Source organism: Ascidia mentula, chromosome 6 (genome assembly GCF_947561715.1).
Source record: "Ascidia mentula chromosome 6, kaAscMent1.1, whole genome shotgun sequence".
NCBI classification, from domain to species: Eukaryota; Metazoa; Chordata; class Ascidiacea; order Phlebobranchia; family Ascidiidae; genus Ascidia; species Ascidia mentula.
This window is the reverse complement of record NC_138571.1, coordinates 16,366,271-16,382,471: the sequence shown is the minus strand read 5'-3', so window position 1 is coordinate 16,382,471 and position 16,201 is coordinate 16,366,271. Positions and strand designations below refer to the sequence as shown.

Below are 16,201 nucleotides of genomic sequence, written 5' to 3'. Positions count from 1 at the left end.
ACAGTAAAAACAAAATGATTAGAACAAGCTTTTCACTGTATATTGAAGAGCTGCAAAAAATCTGCCTTTTACGCAACACAAAATCAATATCGAGTCCTTGCCAAGTCCTATAATTTGCCTGAAACCACAATGAATTAAAAGTTGTAGTACAACTGATGATATTCACATTAGGGTTAATTAATTCAAGTACTAATAAACAGCATATAAAAACTTCACTTTATAGAAAAAATTTACTCAGAAGGATCAGCTGTAGAATAAGCTTTCACTGTGAAACACGTATTATGTGGAAGTGCTGAAATAAATCTGCCTTTCACGCAACGCAAAATCAATATCGAGTCCTTGCCAATCAATCGTAATACAATCAAGTGAGAAAAAGAGAATGCAAAAAATAATCGATTGAAAATGCCCGGCTCGGTTTCCAGTGTTTACAAGCGTGATTAGTCATGCGTGATACATCTGAAACCAAAACAATAAATTTGTCAAGAAACAATCTTTGCAACAAATCTTATTTAAAACAATTTGTTAATTTTGTTGAAAAATAAAATATTGTGAAAACTTTAACAAAATTAACAATATTGCTTTGTTCATCACAGTTGGGCTTGTGACGACATAGACACCCTTAGCTACGAATGTTAGTTTCTCAATTTATTCGTTATGGGATATCGTTTTTTGGTTTATTCAATTTTCTTTTGTTGCCAAAGAAGACCAGTATGAATGGACTGGCAATCAAAGATGAAAGAACGCCGAAAAGTTTGAAGTCGTCAACTAGATATGCGGTTACACCGGCCAACAAATCTAAGTACGACAGGACTTTTTTTGACTTCTGCTGTTTGCCTACCTTATTTTAAAGTTAACTAAATCTGTACTGACCCGTCTTTTGCTAAGTTAACATAAATTTTAAAACGTTTTCGAAGATTCTACATCTATATAGCCTATATACGTGTTTATTATATAATGTTATTTTAAGGAAAAAGGGAAAAAAATGCGTGTTTCTTGCAGACATAAACGCATTTTTAACATCACCTAAAACAACTGACTTCCTTGGAGGCATATGTGCTGTAGACTTATTCAGATGTGTAAAGTGGCACCCTCAAACAAAAAACTCAATATTTAAAAATATGTCTAATTATTTACAGGTCAGTCCACCATTGCACACCCCGAAAGGTAAGAATTGGAACAATGGAATACGAACAACTATTCTGAAACAGGCCCATAGTATACGTGCTGCTGGTGATTTTTGCATACGAGTTGAAAACGAAATGATTTCGTGGCGTCTTCAAGAAACTTTAAAAATACGAATTTTTGAAATATGTTCTCTGTGAGCTGCAAATAGACGTCTGTTTCGAACCTTGAGGTCTTAGTAGTGCGGCAAAGACTTCCACTTTGTGGTGACTGTACAAACCTTCATGCGTTGGGCACCAAACTAGGCGCAACAATTGTTAGGGATATTTTTGTATTTTTATCATTACCACAAGCGTCGTTAAAGTCCATGCAAGACTTTACAACCAGCCTTTGATTATCAGAAAAATTTTGCAGATGAGTCAGGAACAGCACGGTTCCTTTCATTCAAGCAGTTCGCAAAACCTGGACGATGGCCTGGACCACACAAAGTTAATAGAGCTGGAACAAATTTTCAAAGATGCAGGTTTGTTTTTTCTGGCTCGGTTTGTGATTTGGGCTGTATCGCAAAAATTGTTGACAGAAAAAATGTTGATATTTAAAACAGAATTTTGACTGTTTTTGTTGATACGTATCATAAAAATGTTGATGCTTTTTACGTTGTTTAGTGACTGACGGCGCCGACGGTTTGGATATGAACCAATTTCGTGTTGCTATGAAACGTGCCATGGGCGAACACATCAGCAACAACGAATTGGACATGCTCTTCATGAAGGTGCTTTCATAGCGAGACTAAATTCAATATATTTGCCTTAGGAATAGTCGTAAATAGACTTGAAACCTAAAATACAAAACCTAAAAATATAAGGTTTGTCCCGCAGAGGTCATTCATGATGCCACGGATGTTTACTTAATACAATTTTGTTCTATTCACAGTATTTTCCAGATCCGTAGCTTAAAACTTCATTTTTAGAAATACGTGTTTCTTCTTTAATTCAGCATTTTCACCATTATCTCAACACTGCAAAAAACTTAATACTACACTTAAATCCCCAATGGCCTCCTATAAAATCGCATTCCTGTAACTCTACATAAGTCGTTACTATCTCATTTTAGGAAACCATTCTTTCTTTCCTCCGACAGGTGGACACAAACTGCGACGGAACAGTGGATTGGAGCGAGTACCTTACGTTCATGCTGCTGGAGTACCAGGAAAAAGAGAATATGTTTTCTATGTTCCAGAAGAATCCCTTTCCCAACCCTATGGTCCAAGTCCCAAGCAACCATTTAGAATCTATTTGCCGAATAGCTCGATTAACTGTAAGTCCACAAACTAAATACACGTGTTTTTTCGAGTTTGTTGGCTGTTGATCAAGTTATGACGTCATAATAGACGTATCATACATATTATATGGTCGTATAGTAAATGTGGTCTTGGTAAATTAAATTAGTAGCACCGATGCCTTAATTTAGTTTTTTATATATATCGTTATAAACAAAGAATAACAGTTTGACACCAGCGATCGTCAACCTGCCTTTGGTTTAAATTGATCCAGGTTTCTTCATTCTGTAATCACAATCCAAGTTAGTTTGACAGTTTGGCATTTTTTTATTGTTTTCTTAAATGTTTTGCAGCACTACATTGGTTCACTTTATACCAAACTCATATTAATACCACTTTTAAATCCTTTCTCGCACGAAAAGCCCTGCGTCTTGTTCGTAAAACCAGCTTCAACCCCACACAGTTGTCGTATATCTTTTACCCGTCTTCACCCAGGCCTACTCTCGTTTCGGAAGCAACATGTCTGAGGTGGATGAAAACGCCAGTCGGTATCTGACCTTGAGCAGGGAGGGCGCTCTTAACATATGGAGTACTGAATGGACGTTACAGGTGGTCTGTTTTCATCAAACTGGTTTTGTTGCGGTTTTAATATTTGTATTATACCATGCCCATTACCTTGTACTATGCCTGAGCCGTTTAAAGTGAATTGTTGCCAAAATTTGCTTGGCGCGTGACACTTACAGGATCGTCATGACACGTGTCACAATATTTTCGTGACACGTGTTGCACACCGTTGCTCCAATAAACTGTTGTAAATTTATTAAACTTGTTTTTTGAAGAGTTTCCAGATCACGCGTTACAGTTGAGTAACATTTTAACATTGTCTTCATGGACGATACAATGTCCTGACCGCTACCACTCTCTAATCTACAGCGTATCACACATTTTTAAAAAGATTTTGTTGCATATTTAAGCGAGATCGAAAATGTTGACTTTCAACTTAGAAAAGTGCATCGCTCGATCACATGGCCGGTGTCGGAAAATCTCCGTGGTTCACTGATATGGTTTGCCTCTCAAACAGCAATTCGATTGCCGTGTGTTCCACCGACTACGACATTTCATTCTACTCCCTAACGAGCAATATGATCCAAAAGAAGTTCCAAATAAAAGGTAACGGAAAAGCACCCTGATATTGCACTGCGAAATTATTTTAATTTGCCAAAATGTGCAGCCACAAACATTATTTCCTACTTGTTTACCGCTTTTAGAAAATGTATCTAGGCGCCTTACCTGTATAGGCATTATCGGTACCATTGTCCTTTTGCTTTCTGTATGTGTGCTGTTTATATACACTGTATAGTCCTTTGCGTATATTAAAACGAATTAATTGGTTCTCCTATAGTTTGACGCCACTATAAGGCCTACGCAACCCTTAATTCTGCAAGTAGCACTTCATAATGTTGTATCTAAGGCTTGGAGCACTGCGCGCTGACGATGGACTACAGTTTCGATCGCTACCAACCAAGGCGCGGAATCCTGCTCTGGGGCGACACTAGCGGCAGCATCTACATCATTCGCTTCTATGAGTACCCCAGCATATGTTTGTTTGCCTCAACGAAAACGGGAACGACCACCGTTTCGGCGTTAAGGGCTGGCGAGCTGGTGAATGTGGTGGCCGCGAGGTTCAGTCACGTGCACTGTGAATGGGTGCAGCAGATTCGCTACTTCGTCAGCAAGAAAGTAAGAGGCCAGTTTCACATACATTAAGTATGGTGTGTGTTATCGTTTCTTGTGCTAAACATACGTGTTAAATGTGCCAAATCTAAATTTCTGGATCCTCTCTGGTGTACTAGACTATTCCATTATTCACATATAATATGTACATATGTTTTAAACGCAAGCATATAATGCTGTTCAACCTAGATTTTTTCCACGGTTTCGTTACAGGGTCAGGAGTGCTTCGTGTCTGGCTGCATTTCGGACAACAGAGCTCTCCAGTTCGCCGACATCACCCCGAAAGTTGCTGGAAGTCTCAAAGATCAAAATATCACCATTAGTCGGTCAGTGCTTCTGAAAAGTTTGTTATACAACTTATCCTACGCTGTTTGGTTCCACGGAGGCAGATTTCGTGTATAAAGAGGCTGGTCTGAAAGCTTAAATAGCCAAAAGGCTGTAAATAAAATTATAATAGACTGTAATAAAATATATATACATCTATATAATAAAATAAAAGGCCTGGATGGGCATCTAATTGTGAAAATTGCTGGTGTTGAACAGTTGCTAGAGCAAGATTGAGTAAACTTTTCGACTCAAACTTTTCGACTCTTCACCAAGCGTAAATCCATACTCCATACTAACTTATGACCTCCAATTTATCGCAGACCGCTTATTGCAACAGTCCAACACACTATCTGCGGTGTTTCTAAACTTGTCGTTCAAGAATAATAATCTTGTGTGTATCAAAGGGGCGCTCGTCATAACTCGTGTCCACAGATAACACGAATCAGCGGGTGCTTGAGCTATCCATGATAAACGACTTTTACTCAACGTTAAACAGGGCCGGCTGACAAAGTTTGATCGTGGTAGATATTGGAAACCCAAACGGAAGTTGTTGGTGGAAGAAAATATGGGAAACAAGAGTAGAAAATGCATATAACAATTTTGAAATCAATTTTACATTATACACCATAAGCGTACCAGTTTCCAATTACAAAGCGACTTTGTTGATTTAATACTTACATGTAATTTGGCAGGTTAATCCCATCAAACGTTACAATAATGAGTAAATCCGACAGTAATACCTAAAAGCACTATGCTGTTGTTTGTAATAAGTTTAGGTGTACGACAGGATTTTATAAGTCGGTCTAATATTGGGACTGAGAATGAGCTTCTTTTATAACCTGCAAAATCTCAATGGTTCGATAAGCTACCAATTATAAGTTCTTTGGACTGGGTTAGGTTTCCACAATGTACGACACTTTCCTTTTGTTATTGCGTGAATCGATTGAATGAAGCGGAATGAAGCATCTTTTACTTGTGTAATTGATTTCAATTTGTCGCACAGGCAATCCTTTTTCCGGATTCGAAAGGGAGTTTCCTGTCTTGATTATGACCCAGACTGGAACCTGATCGTTACCGGAAGTCGCGATTGTGACGTCAGAATCTGGAATCCGTACGTGGTGAACAAGGCGTCGGCTGTATTGAAAGGCCACGCCTGTGCCGTGGTACAAGTTTACGTAAAACCAACTGACAGTCACATAATTAGGTGAGGCACTAGCTGTATCAGCCACTTTTTCCCGACAAGTCGGAGCGAGATCTGACAAAACAAGCTCCCGGTGAGGTTTGAACTCACGACCCTGGGCTCACCAGGCCCAACGCTCTACCAACTGAGCTACAGTGGCTCGGCGGTTTCACGGAGTGTATTGTGGCCAAGCTACACTGGTGCGCAAGCGCACAACTTGCTAGGCAACCTTCACATATACTTGAACACACTGGAAACCAATTTACCGCTGAACTGATGGATTTGGCTCTGCGACTATCATGACTTCGTATAGCGGTGCATTTTGATTCAATACACCGTCTTGTATAGTATCAACACCATTATAGCTGCGGACGCCTTTGATGAAAGATACTTTCGTCAGTAGCGTTCCATTTGTTTTGCGGTTCCCCAAAACAGTTTGTATTTGGGAAGACTATTGACAGATTTAGTAAATTCTGGGCATAAGAAAGACTGGCATATAAAACTTTGTACACAAAAGCTGCAATGAGAGTATCGGCGCTATTGTTTGTAAGCAAACTTTCGTTGGTCTGTGAAAGAGTCTGAATGAATTTGGATGTCCATATAGGTATTGTTCTCTGTGTGTATTTAGTTTAGTTTTTTTTACATTAAGCTTCGTCGAGAAAAGTGCGCTGAAAGAGCATAAAAAAGCATATAAAGGTCCAGACATATTGAAAGTAGGCATCAGAAAGATTGGTACAACGTACAATGTATCGAAGTTAGTTGGTGTAACAAGTTAATAACTAAGACATGTATGTATTCTGCAACTCATTGTGACAATTGCCTGTTCTAAGCTTGCTTTGCTCGTAACTGTTCCGTGTTTTCGTTCATCTTTCACCATTTCTCAGCATCAGCAAAGACAAAAACGTGCGCGTCTGGGATTTGAAAGACTACTCGTGCCAACAAAATATACACGGTAGGAATGTGGGTCTTGGTCGACTGGATGTAAGCGCCATGTTCGTCAACTCAAGACGTAGGGAGTTGATGGTAGCGACCAATCAGATTGGCAGATTTCTGCCCAGGTCCACAGGCCCCTCTAACATGTCGGGAAACGTTCACAGCCACCAGAGGTCGGTGTCGTGCTTGCTCTACAATCCTCTGTTCAATCAAGTAAGTGTAAACACGCCAAAGATTTTTCGACCAAAGATTTTAGTTTTGAGCTACCAGTCACTATTCATATTTGGGTTTACAAAAATATCTGATTCTTGTGCACCGTAACAGTGTGCACCACACTCCTTAATAGCACAATTTATTAATTTTGCACCCTTCATTTCAGATAGTATCTGGTGGCGACGACGGCATCGTAGCAGTTTGGGATTTGAAAACCGGCAACAAGTCAATGCAGTTTTTCACAGAACGCAACGTGGAGGTTTCTACCATGGCGTTCGACCCGACGCAGAGAAGGCTAGCAACGGGTAAGTCGTCAAGACTTAAACTTTAAAAAGGGTATCAATATTTAATTTATTTACATTTGAATGGTAAATACATGACCCTTGTTTATTTAATGTATGCACTATGAAAATGTGGTGATTACATAAAAAGTTCAAATATATCTATATACAGTGTAGCACAACACGCCACAAAGTAAAAAAAGCAAAGATTGTGTGTAATTTTAGAGCATTTTACCGATTGACAGAGTGCAACTATGGTTTTTCCAACTTTGATTGTCCATTTTCCTTGGTGAATCGTTTGATATTTTCATTAAACATTTTTCTTGGTGAATCGTTTGATATTTTCAAGCAAACGTAAACCTGCTTTTATATTTATTTCAGGTCTCAGAAACGGTTCCATAGCATTGTGGAACTTTAACAACGGGGCGTGTCTAAGGCGACTCCGCAAGACAGACGAACTTGAAATTGCCGGGGTGGTTTTCTGTCGTCACAGGATCGTCACGGCTGGCTGGAACAAGCACGTGACCACGTACGCTGACCATTACGACGATGAGAGTTTTCGACGTTTTAAGAGAAGTCACACCGACGATATCACCAGTTTGGGTGCGTTGAATATTGAAATATTGAAAGATATTTGGTATCGGATTTCTTTTAATTAGTTTTAGCAAAAACAAGTTTTTTTTTATTTAACCTAATTAAATTTGAAATTGAAATTCAAGAGCAAGGAAAAGTAAACGACTGACTTGTGTTTCGCGTAAACCTTTTACCCGTGCTCACCCACCCTTACTGAGGTAAAGCAAACTTAATTTTTCTAAACATTTCTTGGAATCTTTGAAGTAAGGAGCCACAATCACTGTTTTATGCCAATGGGATTCCTGTACATTTTGATCCACAGTGCTTTTTGCCTAACTTATTAACTAACAGCATATTTCCATACAAAACTTTGTCACAGTTTACAACAAACGTTACTCGTTGATGGCGTCATCGTCGTACGACGGTTACGTATTTGTGTGGTCTCTCGACACAGAAGACGTCATAGTGGCTCTCAACATTCACAAAAGCATTCTGCCCATCCACCTCACTGGCAAGACCAAAAAGTAAGACTCGAAGTTACCGTCTGTTTATAACTTTAACCTCCAGTGAACGTGTTCACGTATGTATGTAATTGGTTGAAAGAAAATATTCGGTCGATTGCAATTGCCTGGGGTTGATTGCCAGAAAGATTATTTTAACTGTTACATGTTTCGTTTCACAGATCCAACCTGGACGTGCCGGCTAACAAGACAAAATCTCAAGGTATATCGGGATTTTTACTTGACAGTAAAGTTGTTAGGTGACAAGCTTTTTGTGTTGATATGTAGAAATGATTGTGGTTTTTGTGTTTTATATCGCAGTATGTTGAAATAAGCACAGTTAACTACGGGTTTTGAATTTCCGCCAGACAGCCCAAATTCAATTGGTAAAAACGCACAGCGCTTCCCCGTGGCCCATTACAACAAAAATGTGCTGGTGCGATGTCTTGTTTTTTCAGATCACATGAAAATGTGGGGCCTTTCCTGTAGAAATACCTTACCTTTAACGCCATATAGACTCGCAAATGTCCCGGCGCTGCACCAGCTTCACTTTCTCTCATAAGCTTACAACCTTGTACTGAAAAAACATTCGTTCCCATTTCTATGTAAGCTTGGACATTGCGCCCTACGACGAGCGAAGTGGACGGAGCTGATCAAGATGATTCTCAGTCTCACGGGAAGGTGTTGGCTGATAGATGGTTACCGTCGTACCTGCCCTGGCTGCAGTCAGGAAACGATGCCAACTCTGGAGGTGAGTACAGTTTTAGGAAGCTTGCATCAGATGCAAGGTCTATTAACATTAATGCACCGGGATTCAAGTCTCTGAAGCAGCAGTTGTTCATGTTAAGCCTTTTGCTGATATAAGATTAATATTGTGATCGTAATTCATGCTGAGTTGAAGAGAAATTCCGAAGCTAAATTTTTTTCTTGTTGATACTTGACTGGAAATCAAGCTTGTTGATATTTTAACGCCTTTTTATCTATTTGTTTGTTACAACAAAATTGTTTGGTGTTGTAACGATGTTTTCCAACACAGCTTAATTTTTGATCGGCCCTCTAATGCTAAAGCAACTATAAATGCAACTTTTTCTAAATGAAATCCCACATAGACATAAACCTTAACCACGCAACGTCAAAACTATAATCCTGCAGGCAGGAGTGACGTCATACCATCTCCGTTACTTTACTCAGATTCCGACTCGGCAGACGAAATCAGCGACGACGCAAGTTTCACGTCACTCAAAAGTCGCTCGCTCACTCATGCGGAACACATCCACTCTGACCACGTGGTGCACAAGATTATCTTCCTTCAAGGTCGCAACAGCAACGAGAACACCGCTTTTCTACTTGCCGCTGTGGCACAGGGGTTGGTGGTGGCTTGGTCTGTGCACCAGAAGGGCGGAGTGCTTGGCTATTTCGAAGCCACACAAGCTAAGGGAGAAGTTGTGTTGGCAATGGACAGCGACTGCCAGAGTCAGTGGCTTGTCACTGGTAAGTTGTGTTTATGGTTGTGTGTTCTGTGACGTAGGCGATCCACAGCGTCGCGAAACATGTTTCCCGCGCACTAGTGGCGCTTGAAAAACAGCCAATATAGTTGTTAACATTAAGATTGTGACGTAGAACTAAGCACTGGCCCAAACGTTTTCAACGTATTTCAGGCTTATCGATATTTTCACCCTTAAACGTGTTTTTTTTGTGGACGGTATCAGGAACCATTTGGTTAAAAGACAAAATGTTTGTGCAAAACAAGTTCTGCTGTCAAATCGTATGATTTTGCTGAAAGGTGATAGCCGGGGATATCTGAAGCTGTGGAACATATCGTCCTACTGCAACGAAAGAGAAATACAGGAGCGACGCGATAATTTGGACGCTGCAGACAAGGATAAGTCGCATGACGATAAGGACGGTTGCTTCACCGATGGGGTAATGTTTAATATCGTTGTGTACTGTTGCAAAATACTTTGAATAATTGCACATAGATGTGATACATCCTGACCCCTTCATTTTCATTGTGATCTGTGATGATTCGAGAAAGGCCAGGGTTTCCCAACTAGGGGTCCATGAACCCCTAGGGTTCACAGTGGCTTGTAGAGATTTCTCAAAAATATTCAGTGATGAAAATCATTTTGTATGGGTTCACCATCAAAACAAGGTCTTTAAAGTTATCATCGATAATAAGGGCTTTACAAAGTTTACAAAATTGACCTGGCGGTCCACGGACCCTAATTGAGTTGATAAACCCTGAGCAAGACAGACTGAAACTGCTGTCCTGCACTTTTCGCACTCACATCTGGTCTTATTTCACTTTTAAGCATTTTACCCATCCGACCTACGTGCCATTGGACGAACCACCAACACTTGTGTGGGGAATCCGAGCCCATTTACGGCCGATCAACAGCGTCGTGTACGTCCCGGAAAGTGAACTTGTGTTGTCCGGAAGCAGCGATTGCAGCATTCGGTTGTGGAGTGGGAGTGGAAGATATATCGGCACGTTCGGCCAGAAGGACAACTGGAACTTGCAGTATCCGATTGTGGTGAATGCACTTTTCAACTGTGTATGGTTTTTGACAGCTTATTGGTTGGCTTTGGTGTAGAATTGTGAAAAGAAATTTAATCCTTTTGAGGTTTAGGGGCAGCGTTTTTCAACCAATTTCTGTGTAATTTATGTGTAGATTCTGTGTGTTTCTGTGTAGATTCTGTGTGTGAATGTGTGTGAATCCAGCTAGATTTTGTGTGTGATGTGTGTGAATCCAGCTAGAATCTGTGTGTGAAAGTGTGTGAATCCAGCTAGCAAGAATGTTTTAACTCAAGATGTTTAACAACACAAATGCCAACTGTATAAAAATTAAATGCACAATCACTATTGGTTTAATACGAGGATTGTTTGCGTAAGAAGAGTTTTTTAAATTCCGGGAAGCAACACATCAGGGAATTTGGCTAGGCTTATTCCATATATATCGGTCAATATATTTGTGCCAAGCCTGTGTAAATTCCCTGTGCTCTACAAAAAAACACGTCCACATTAATATTTTATATCGTGTGATCTTTTGATTGCTATCCAGTTTATCCTCCGTTAGGCGGTTTTTCTTTATTTGAATTCCGATATAATGTGTGCTTGTTCCGTTTTTCTTGACGGGAAAACACAATCTACAATACGCTTTTAGTATCTTGCCCTTCGCAGATGGCGAGTGTACATGTCTTAGCCTCAGCAGGCCCAACGAAATATTTAGGCTTTTTTTATAATTTGCCGAGAATACATTCCTGGATTATTTGTAGGATAAAGACCTCCCAGTAAACATTCCCGATGACGTGAGAAGAGTTGGTTCCACCACAACTTTAAGAGTGATAAAAGGAGGTGTTCGCCCGCAGTGGAAACAGGTTAAGAACGCCGTCAACTTCATGTCCAAGGCGAGGACGCTACCCATGATGTTCAACAAAAACATTGAGGCCGAAACTGAAATCAAGGAACAATTCGACCAAGTGAATAAGTCGCTATTGAAGGTAGGAACGATGGTCCTGTGTTTTTTGTGACGTTTTGTATAAACGATGTTCTTGGGCTGTGATACCTTAACTTGCAATGAACGGATGAATTAATGCCGTGTGTCAGTTGCATAGTTGCTTATAGGCCCGAATACTTAAGCACTTGAGTCATGGCCACGCAAAATCCCCTTGAAAAAAGAAATTGTCGTGGCATGTTTTCCTTTGCAACCCTGAATATCATCAATTTAAGCCCATTTGCAAATGAATTTCACATCAGTTATATGGGGTTAAATATTGGTTTGTCCTTTATAAAGATTTGGTTAAATGAGTTCAATGCACTTATGGGCTCGACTAAGGTGAAAAATGTTATGTTTTTCATGGTTTCTAACGTGGTCATTAATTTAGGACAAAACTCTACGACCTGGGGTGAAAGAATTACGGAGGGAAAGCGTAACTGTTTGGATGGAAGATTCCCCTCATTCGATCGTCAGACATTCACGAACAACCGAGGTAAGGGGATTGCTGCCAAGTTCGAATGCGATATTTTTCTGAGCAAAGGTCGCTCAGACCACGCTTACACCTAGATTGTAGGACGAATTCCGAAACAACGGTATTATGAATAGTTCGCATCCCCACAAAACTTATTATTTACCGACACGTCACAGTATCAAGTTATTAGTCGGTTAGCTGACAGTTACATTCCCTTGCCGTGCACAAGATTTTTGTACCACTGAAACCATGACAACCATGTTCAGGCAGAGGAAACGTACGAACGGATCATGGGCACTGGAGTTACGAGCGATATTTTGGGCAAAATCAACTACAAACCCAAGAAACGACACAAAGAATCCAAAGTGGATCGAAACATCAAGTGAGCATTGGTAATATGCAAATTTTATTTAAAAATTTGCATATGCAAAGTCACGTGCCAACGTCAGCTCAAGGCAGCCTTTTCAACAACACTTTGTGTCCACTAGGTGGAGCGATACGCATCCGATTGTCTACTGTGCGTTGCCGTATTTCAAACTCGATTCGCCGGTGGAGCCGAAAATGCCAGAATGTCTACGGAAACGGACTGTTCTGGCCAAGCACGTAACTACTATCGTTGCCCACCAACGAGCATTCGGACATTACAGGTTAATATTAAGTGCAATATATTTTGGCCATTACCCTTATTCGATCGGTTGGTGGTCTTGTCTGAAAAAATGTTTCATGTCGCGTAAATACGCAAGCACTTGTTCTAAAAACTACCAGGTAAATATGAGTCTTAATAAATAAGGAACAGACGATGCTTATATCGATGCAAACACATATATTCCTAAATTTCCTGGTGGATATACTAGCACTTCGTATTGATGATAAAGAGGCTGTGATTGCCAGGTCATCGTTGGAAGTGTTTTTGATTTGATAACGTTTCAAAATACAAATACAACAAAGCCGTATATAGGTATAACTGTTTTCTGGTACCAGCGTACATTGCAAAATTTTAAATTTTGTCAAACATTTAACAACAAGATATTGTGAAGAAATAACATTACGTAATGATTGTCATATTCAAAACTACGGAACATCACCGTCAATGTGACTAATGAGAGATTTGAAAATAAAAGACCATAGAACAAATCCGTCGATACCACCTAGCACAGTGACTCCTTTATGTGGTTGCGTTCCAATTGGAGGTTAAACAATTTCGACGCGTACCACCTAGTTGAGTGTTACATAGTAACCTAGGGTATAAGGTAACGAATATTTTGAGATCCCTTATGATTTTTTAAATTCGAACGATATCCGCAAATTGCTGAAAGGTAATTGCGGATATAGGAAACGCGTACCACCTGGAACGCCGTCGCGTACCACCGGAAACACTCACCTAGCAAGAACAGGCTGAATCCTTTTGTCTAAATAACATTTTTCACCTGACTGTCATATCTATTCAAATAGAAAACTATTTACAGGCCAAAAACTTCGCCGGCCGATTCCAAGAAACCAACATCATCTCTAAGCAAACGAATTTCTCCAAGTCCGTCTGGTATGCTCGAGACTCGCCTGTCACGTGACTGGTCACGCACGAGCGCGGACAGCGACACAAGGGGCGACGTGTCCTCTGCCAAAGTGCGCTGGGACCTGCGGCGTGCTTCCACCGCCTCGTCACTTCCCAGCAGTGTGCGGATTGGTGCCACGACCCCTCTATGACGTCATACACTTTAAAAGTGTTTCGGAACATTGTTTTGAGCGGCATCGCGCAAATTTGGATTAGCGAAATACATGCAGTCGTTTGTTTTTTGTTAAATATTAATACAGTTCTAAAAAAATACATGTGTTTTAGTAACAGTAAAATTTGCAACAGCTGCACACAGACTCGAGCGAATTAAAAATGCTACTGTATTCACAGGTTATTAAAATATGTGGACTTGTCTGTTAAAAACAGCAAGTGTTGTTTCGGCAATCTTTATCAAAAACATCGTACTGGGAATGCAGCTTTTTGAACGATCTTCGTTACACTAAAACAACCAAAAAGGCCAACACAGAATTAATAGATAAATCCGGATGACCAAATCCTAAGAGTTATTTTATTCAAGAACTTAAATCACATTCAATGGTTTCAACGCGATGACAAATTGCCCTGAAAGGATGTGATTAATAATTAACTCTATTCTTTTCTGCAGCTTACCGGTTTAAAAACCTAATGAGGCCCCGTTTGTCTCCCGAAGTCCATGTGCCAAAGTACTAATTGATCTATGTAGGTGTTGGTTTTTCAGTTGCGAAAAGAGCTACATGAAATACTAAGGCACATATTAAAAATTGTTACGTCAAATGGAATTGTCACTTTTCATCGCAGTATATTTTCAGCTTTGCATTTTTTGTCCTACTGCGCTGTTAAGGGTAATAAACTACACCTAAAAATAAACATAGTTTACGTTAATAGTAGTTACAACATTGTGGCAAAAATATCACATTATTACCGTGCACGTGTGCAGCACTTGCACTTATCCATCAGAAATTTACTTTTTTAATCCACTCCTAACGCATTACTGCATTACAATAAGGCGCTAAAACCTCTCCACCAGCCCTTATCATCTGAACAGACAGCACTGCAGTTGATTACCATGATTGCCACCAATCGGTTGACTGCCTACCAATGAGATAAGAAACCTGTAGTTTGAACATCAACAAGTTTGGAATGAAGCAGGCCGCTTGGTTTGTTACGTCATAGAGTGCATTGCGAAGATTGCGCGTCAGCGATTGAAGAAGGAATTCAACGCTGTCGGGAGTGTTTTTCTTGGCCACTAACGGCACAGTAGCAGATGCGGTGCCGAAAGTTGCTTCAATTGAATTTAACGGCCAGAGGAGCTGTCAGAGTTAGTCCAGATATTGTGCTGGAGTTGTAAAAATCTTATAGCTTGGAAAAGTTTAACTGTTTTGTTACTTAGCAAAAATAGTTTTGAGCACAAACTGTTTACCGCCAATTCTAGGAAATCTGTGAGATTTGTGAAATGAGCAACGATGGATTAGTTTATATAACAAAAGTAAATTGACTCGCGAGCACCAGCGAAAATGCGCAATATTCAGCCAGGATTGCACAATATTCAGCAGTAAGATATAATCACAGAGAGGTGCATCGAGGTCTGTTTGACAAGCTTTTGTGCAATACTGAAAGTATCGATTTCAATCGAGTAATTTGTATCTGCGATACTAATCGATCTTACATATATACGATTTATTTGTTGGTCTCTAGCGTACGAATGTAGGCTTAGTTCATGTCATTTGATGCTGGTACGGATTATCGTAATCATCCTTAACCGTCGCTTGGTTTCCCACTGGAAAATTCGAAGAACTGAAAGTTAAGAAGAAAGAAAAGAACGCAGAACCGGAACAGAAGTAGAAAGTTGAAGAAGTTAAACGTGGACAGGAAAAAGTAGGTGTATTTTTTGTATATTTAGGAACTTATTTGTTTTATATTGACTTCAAAGGTTGAAATATTGGGATCTACCCAAAACTGCAGATGCAGGCCTAGCGATCACTGTAACTTATTTAATAATACTAAAAAAGCACTGCTGCTGCTTTTTTAGCATTTATTTTATATGTTTGTTTATAGAAAAAAATACATTAACCTAAGTTGCTATCCGTCAAACAATAGCAGAATTTTTTCGCTCTGACCAAAAGTTAGGTTTTGTTCTAAAGCGAGCAGTATTTTGCAGATGTAGTCTTATTTTCTATAAAGTCAGGTCAGGACGGTTGTTACCCAAAGTGCAGAAAAAGTAATAAGTCTATTTGAGTTGCGATTGATCAAAACTAAACTGTATTTAGTTCCGCCATTTTGGTTTTTGGTGAAGCCCGCCGTAGGACCAAAGCAAACCGATTCGTTGTGAAATTCAATAGACTTGCTCCGCCTTAGATGCCCTTGAAACGCAATCAGTTTGCTAGGAAAGAACCAAAATAAATATCTTCCATCGTTTCTTGTCGTTAATTTATGAAGAAGGCGGCCAGACATCGCACAGTTCGCGGAGACAAGTCCAGAACCAAGGGATTAGTGCTGCGTGAATTTGCAAGTTTTTTAACCACACAGGGACGTGTCAAC

At 39.9% G+C, this 16,201-nt stretch overlaps 1 protein-coding gene across 1 annotated transcript; it reads left to right on the top strand.

Moving 5' to 3' along the window:
• Window positions 1-710: 710 nt before the first annotated feature.
• On the top strand, window positions 711-13,815 carry LOC145907306 (WD repeat-containing protein on Y chromosome-like). Its single transcript, XM_082994732.1, has 24 exons — window positions 711-799; window positions 1,137-1,164; window positions 1,537-1,645; window positions 1,788-1,894; window positions 2,263-2,439; window positions 2,897-3,010; window positions 3,406-3,571; window positions 3,873-4,141; window positions 4,349-4,461; window positions 5,466-5,666; window positions 6,527-6,788; window positions 6,955-7,093; window positions 7,451-7,672; window positions 8,022-8,166; window positions 8,325-8,365; window positions 8,753-8,893; window positions 9,334-9,633; window positions 9,926-10,065; window positions 10,455-10,676; window positions 11,419-11,643; window positions 12,028-12,132; window positions 12,378-12,493; window positions 12,600-12,758; window positions 13,578-13,815. The coding sequence occupies exons 1-24, from the start codon at window positions 711-713 to the stop codon at window positions 13,813-13,815; spliced, it is 3,828 nt and encodes a 1,275-aa protein (XP_082850858.1).
• The last annotated feature ends 2,386 nt before the right edge of the window (window positions 13,816-16,201 follow it).

Coding starts and splice junctions, on each gene's coding strand:
- LOC145907306 (XM_082994732.1), top strand. CDS start 711: ATGAATGGACTGGCAATCAAAGATGAAAGAACGCCGAAAAGTTTGAAG. Junction 4,142..4,348: donor GCTACTTCGTCAGCAAGAAA/GTAAGAGGCCAG, acceptor GTTTCGTTACAG/GGTCAGGAGTGCTTCGTGTC. Junction 8,894..9,333: donor AAACGATGCCAACTCTGGAG/GTGAGTACAGTT, acceptor TACTTTACTCAG/ATTCCGACTCGGCAGACGAA.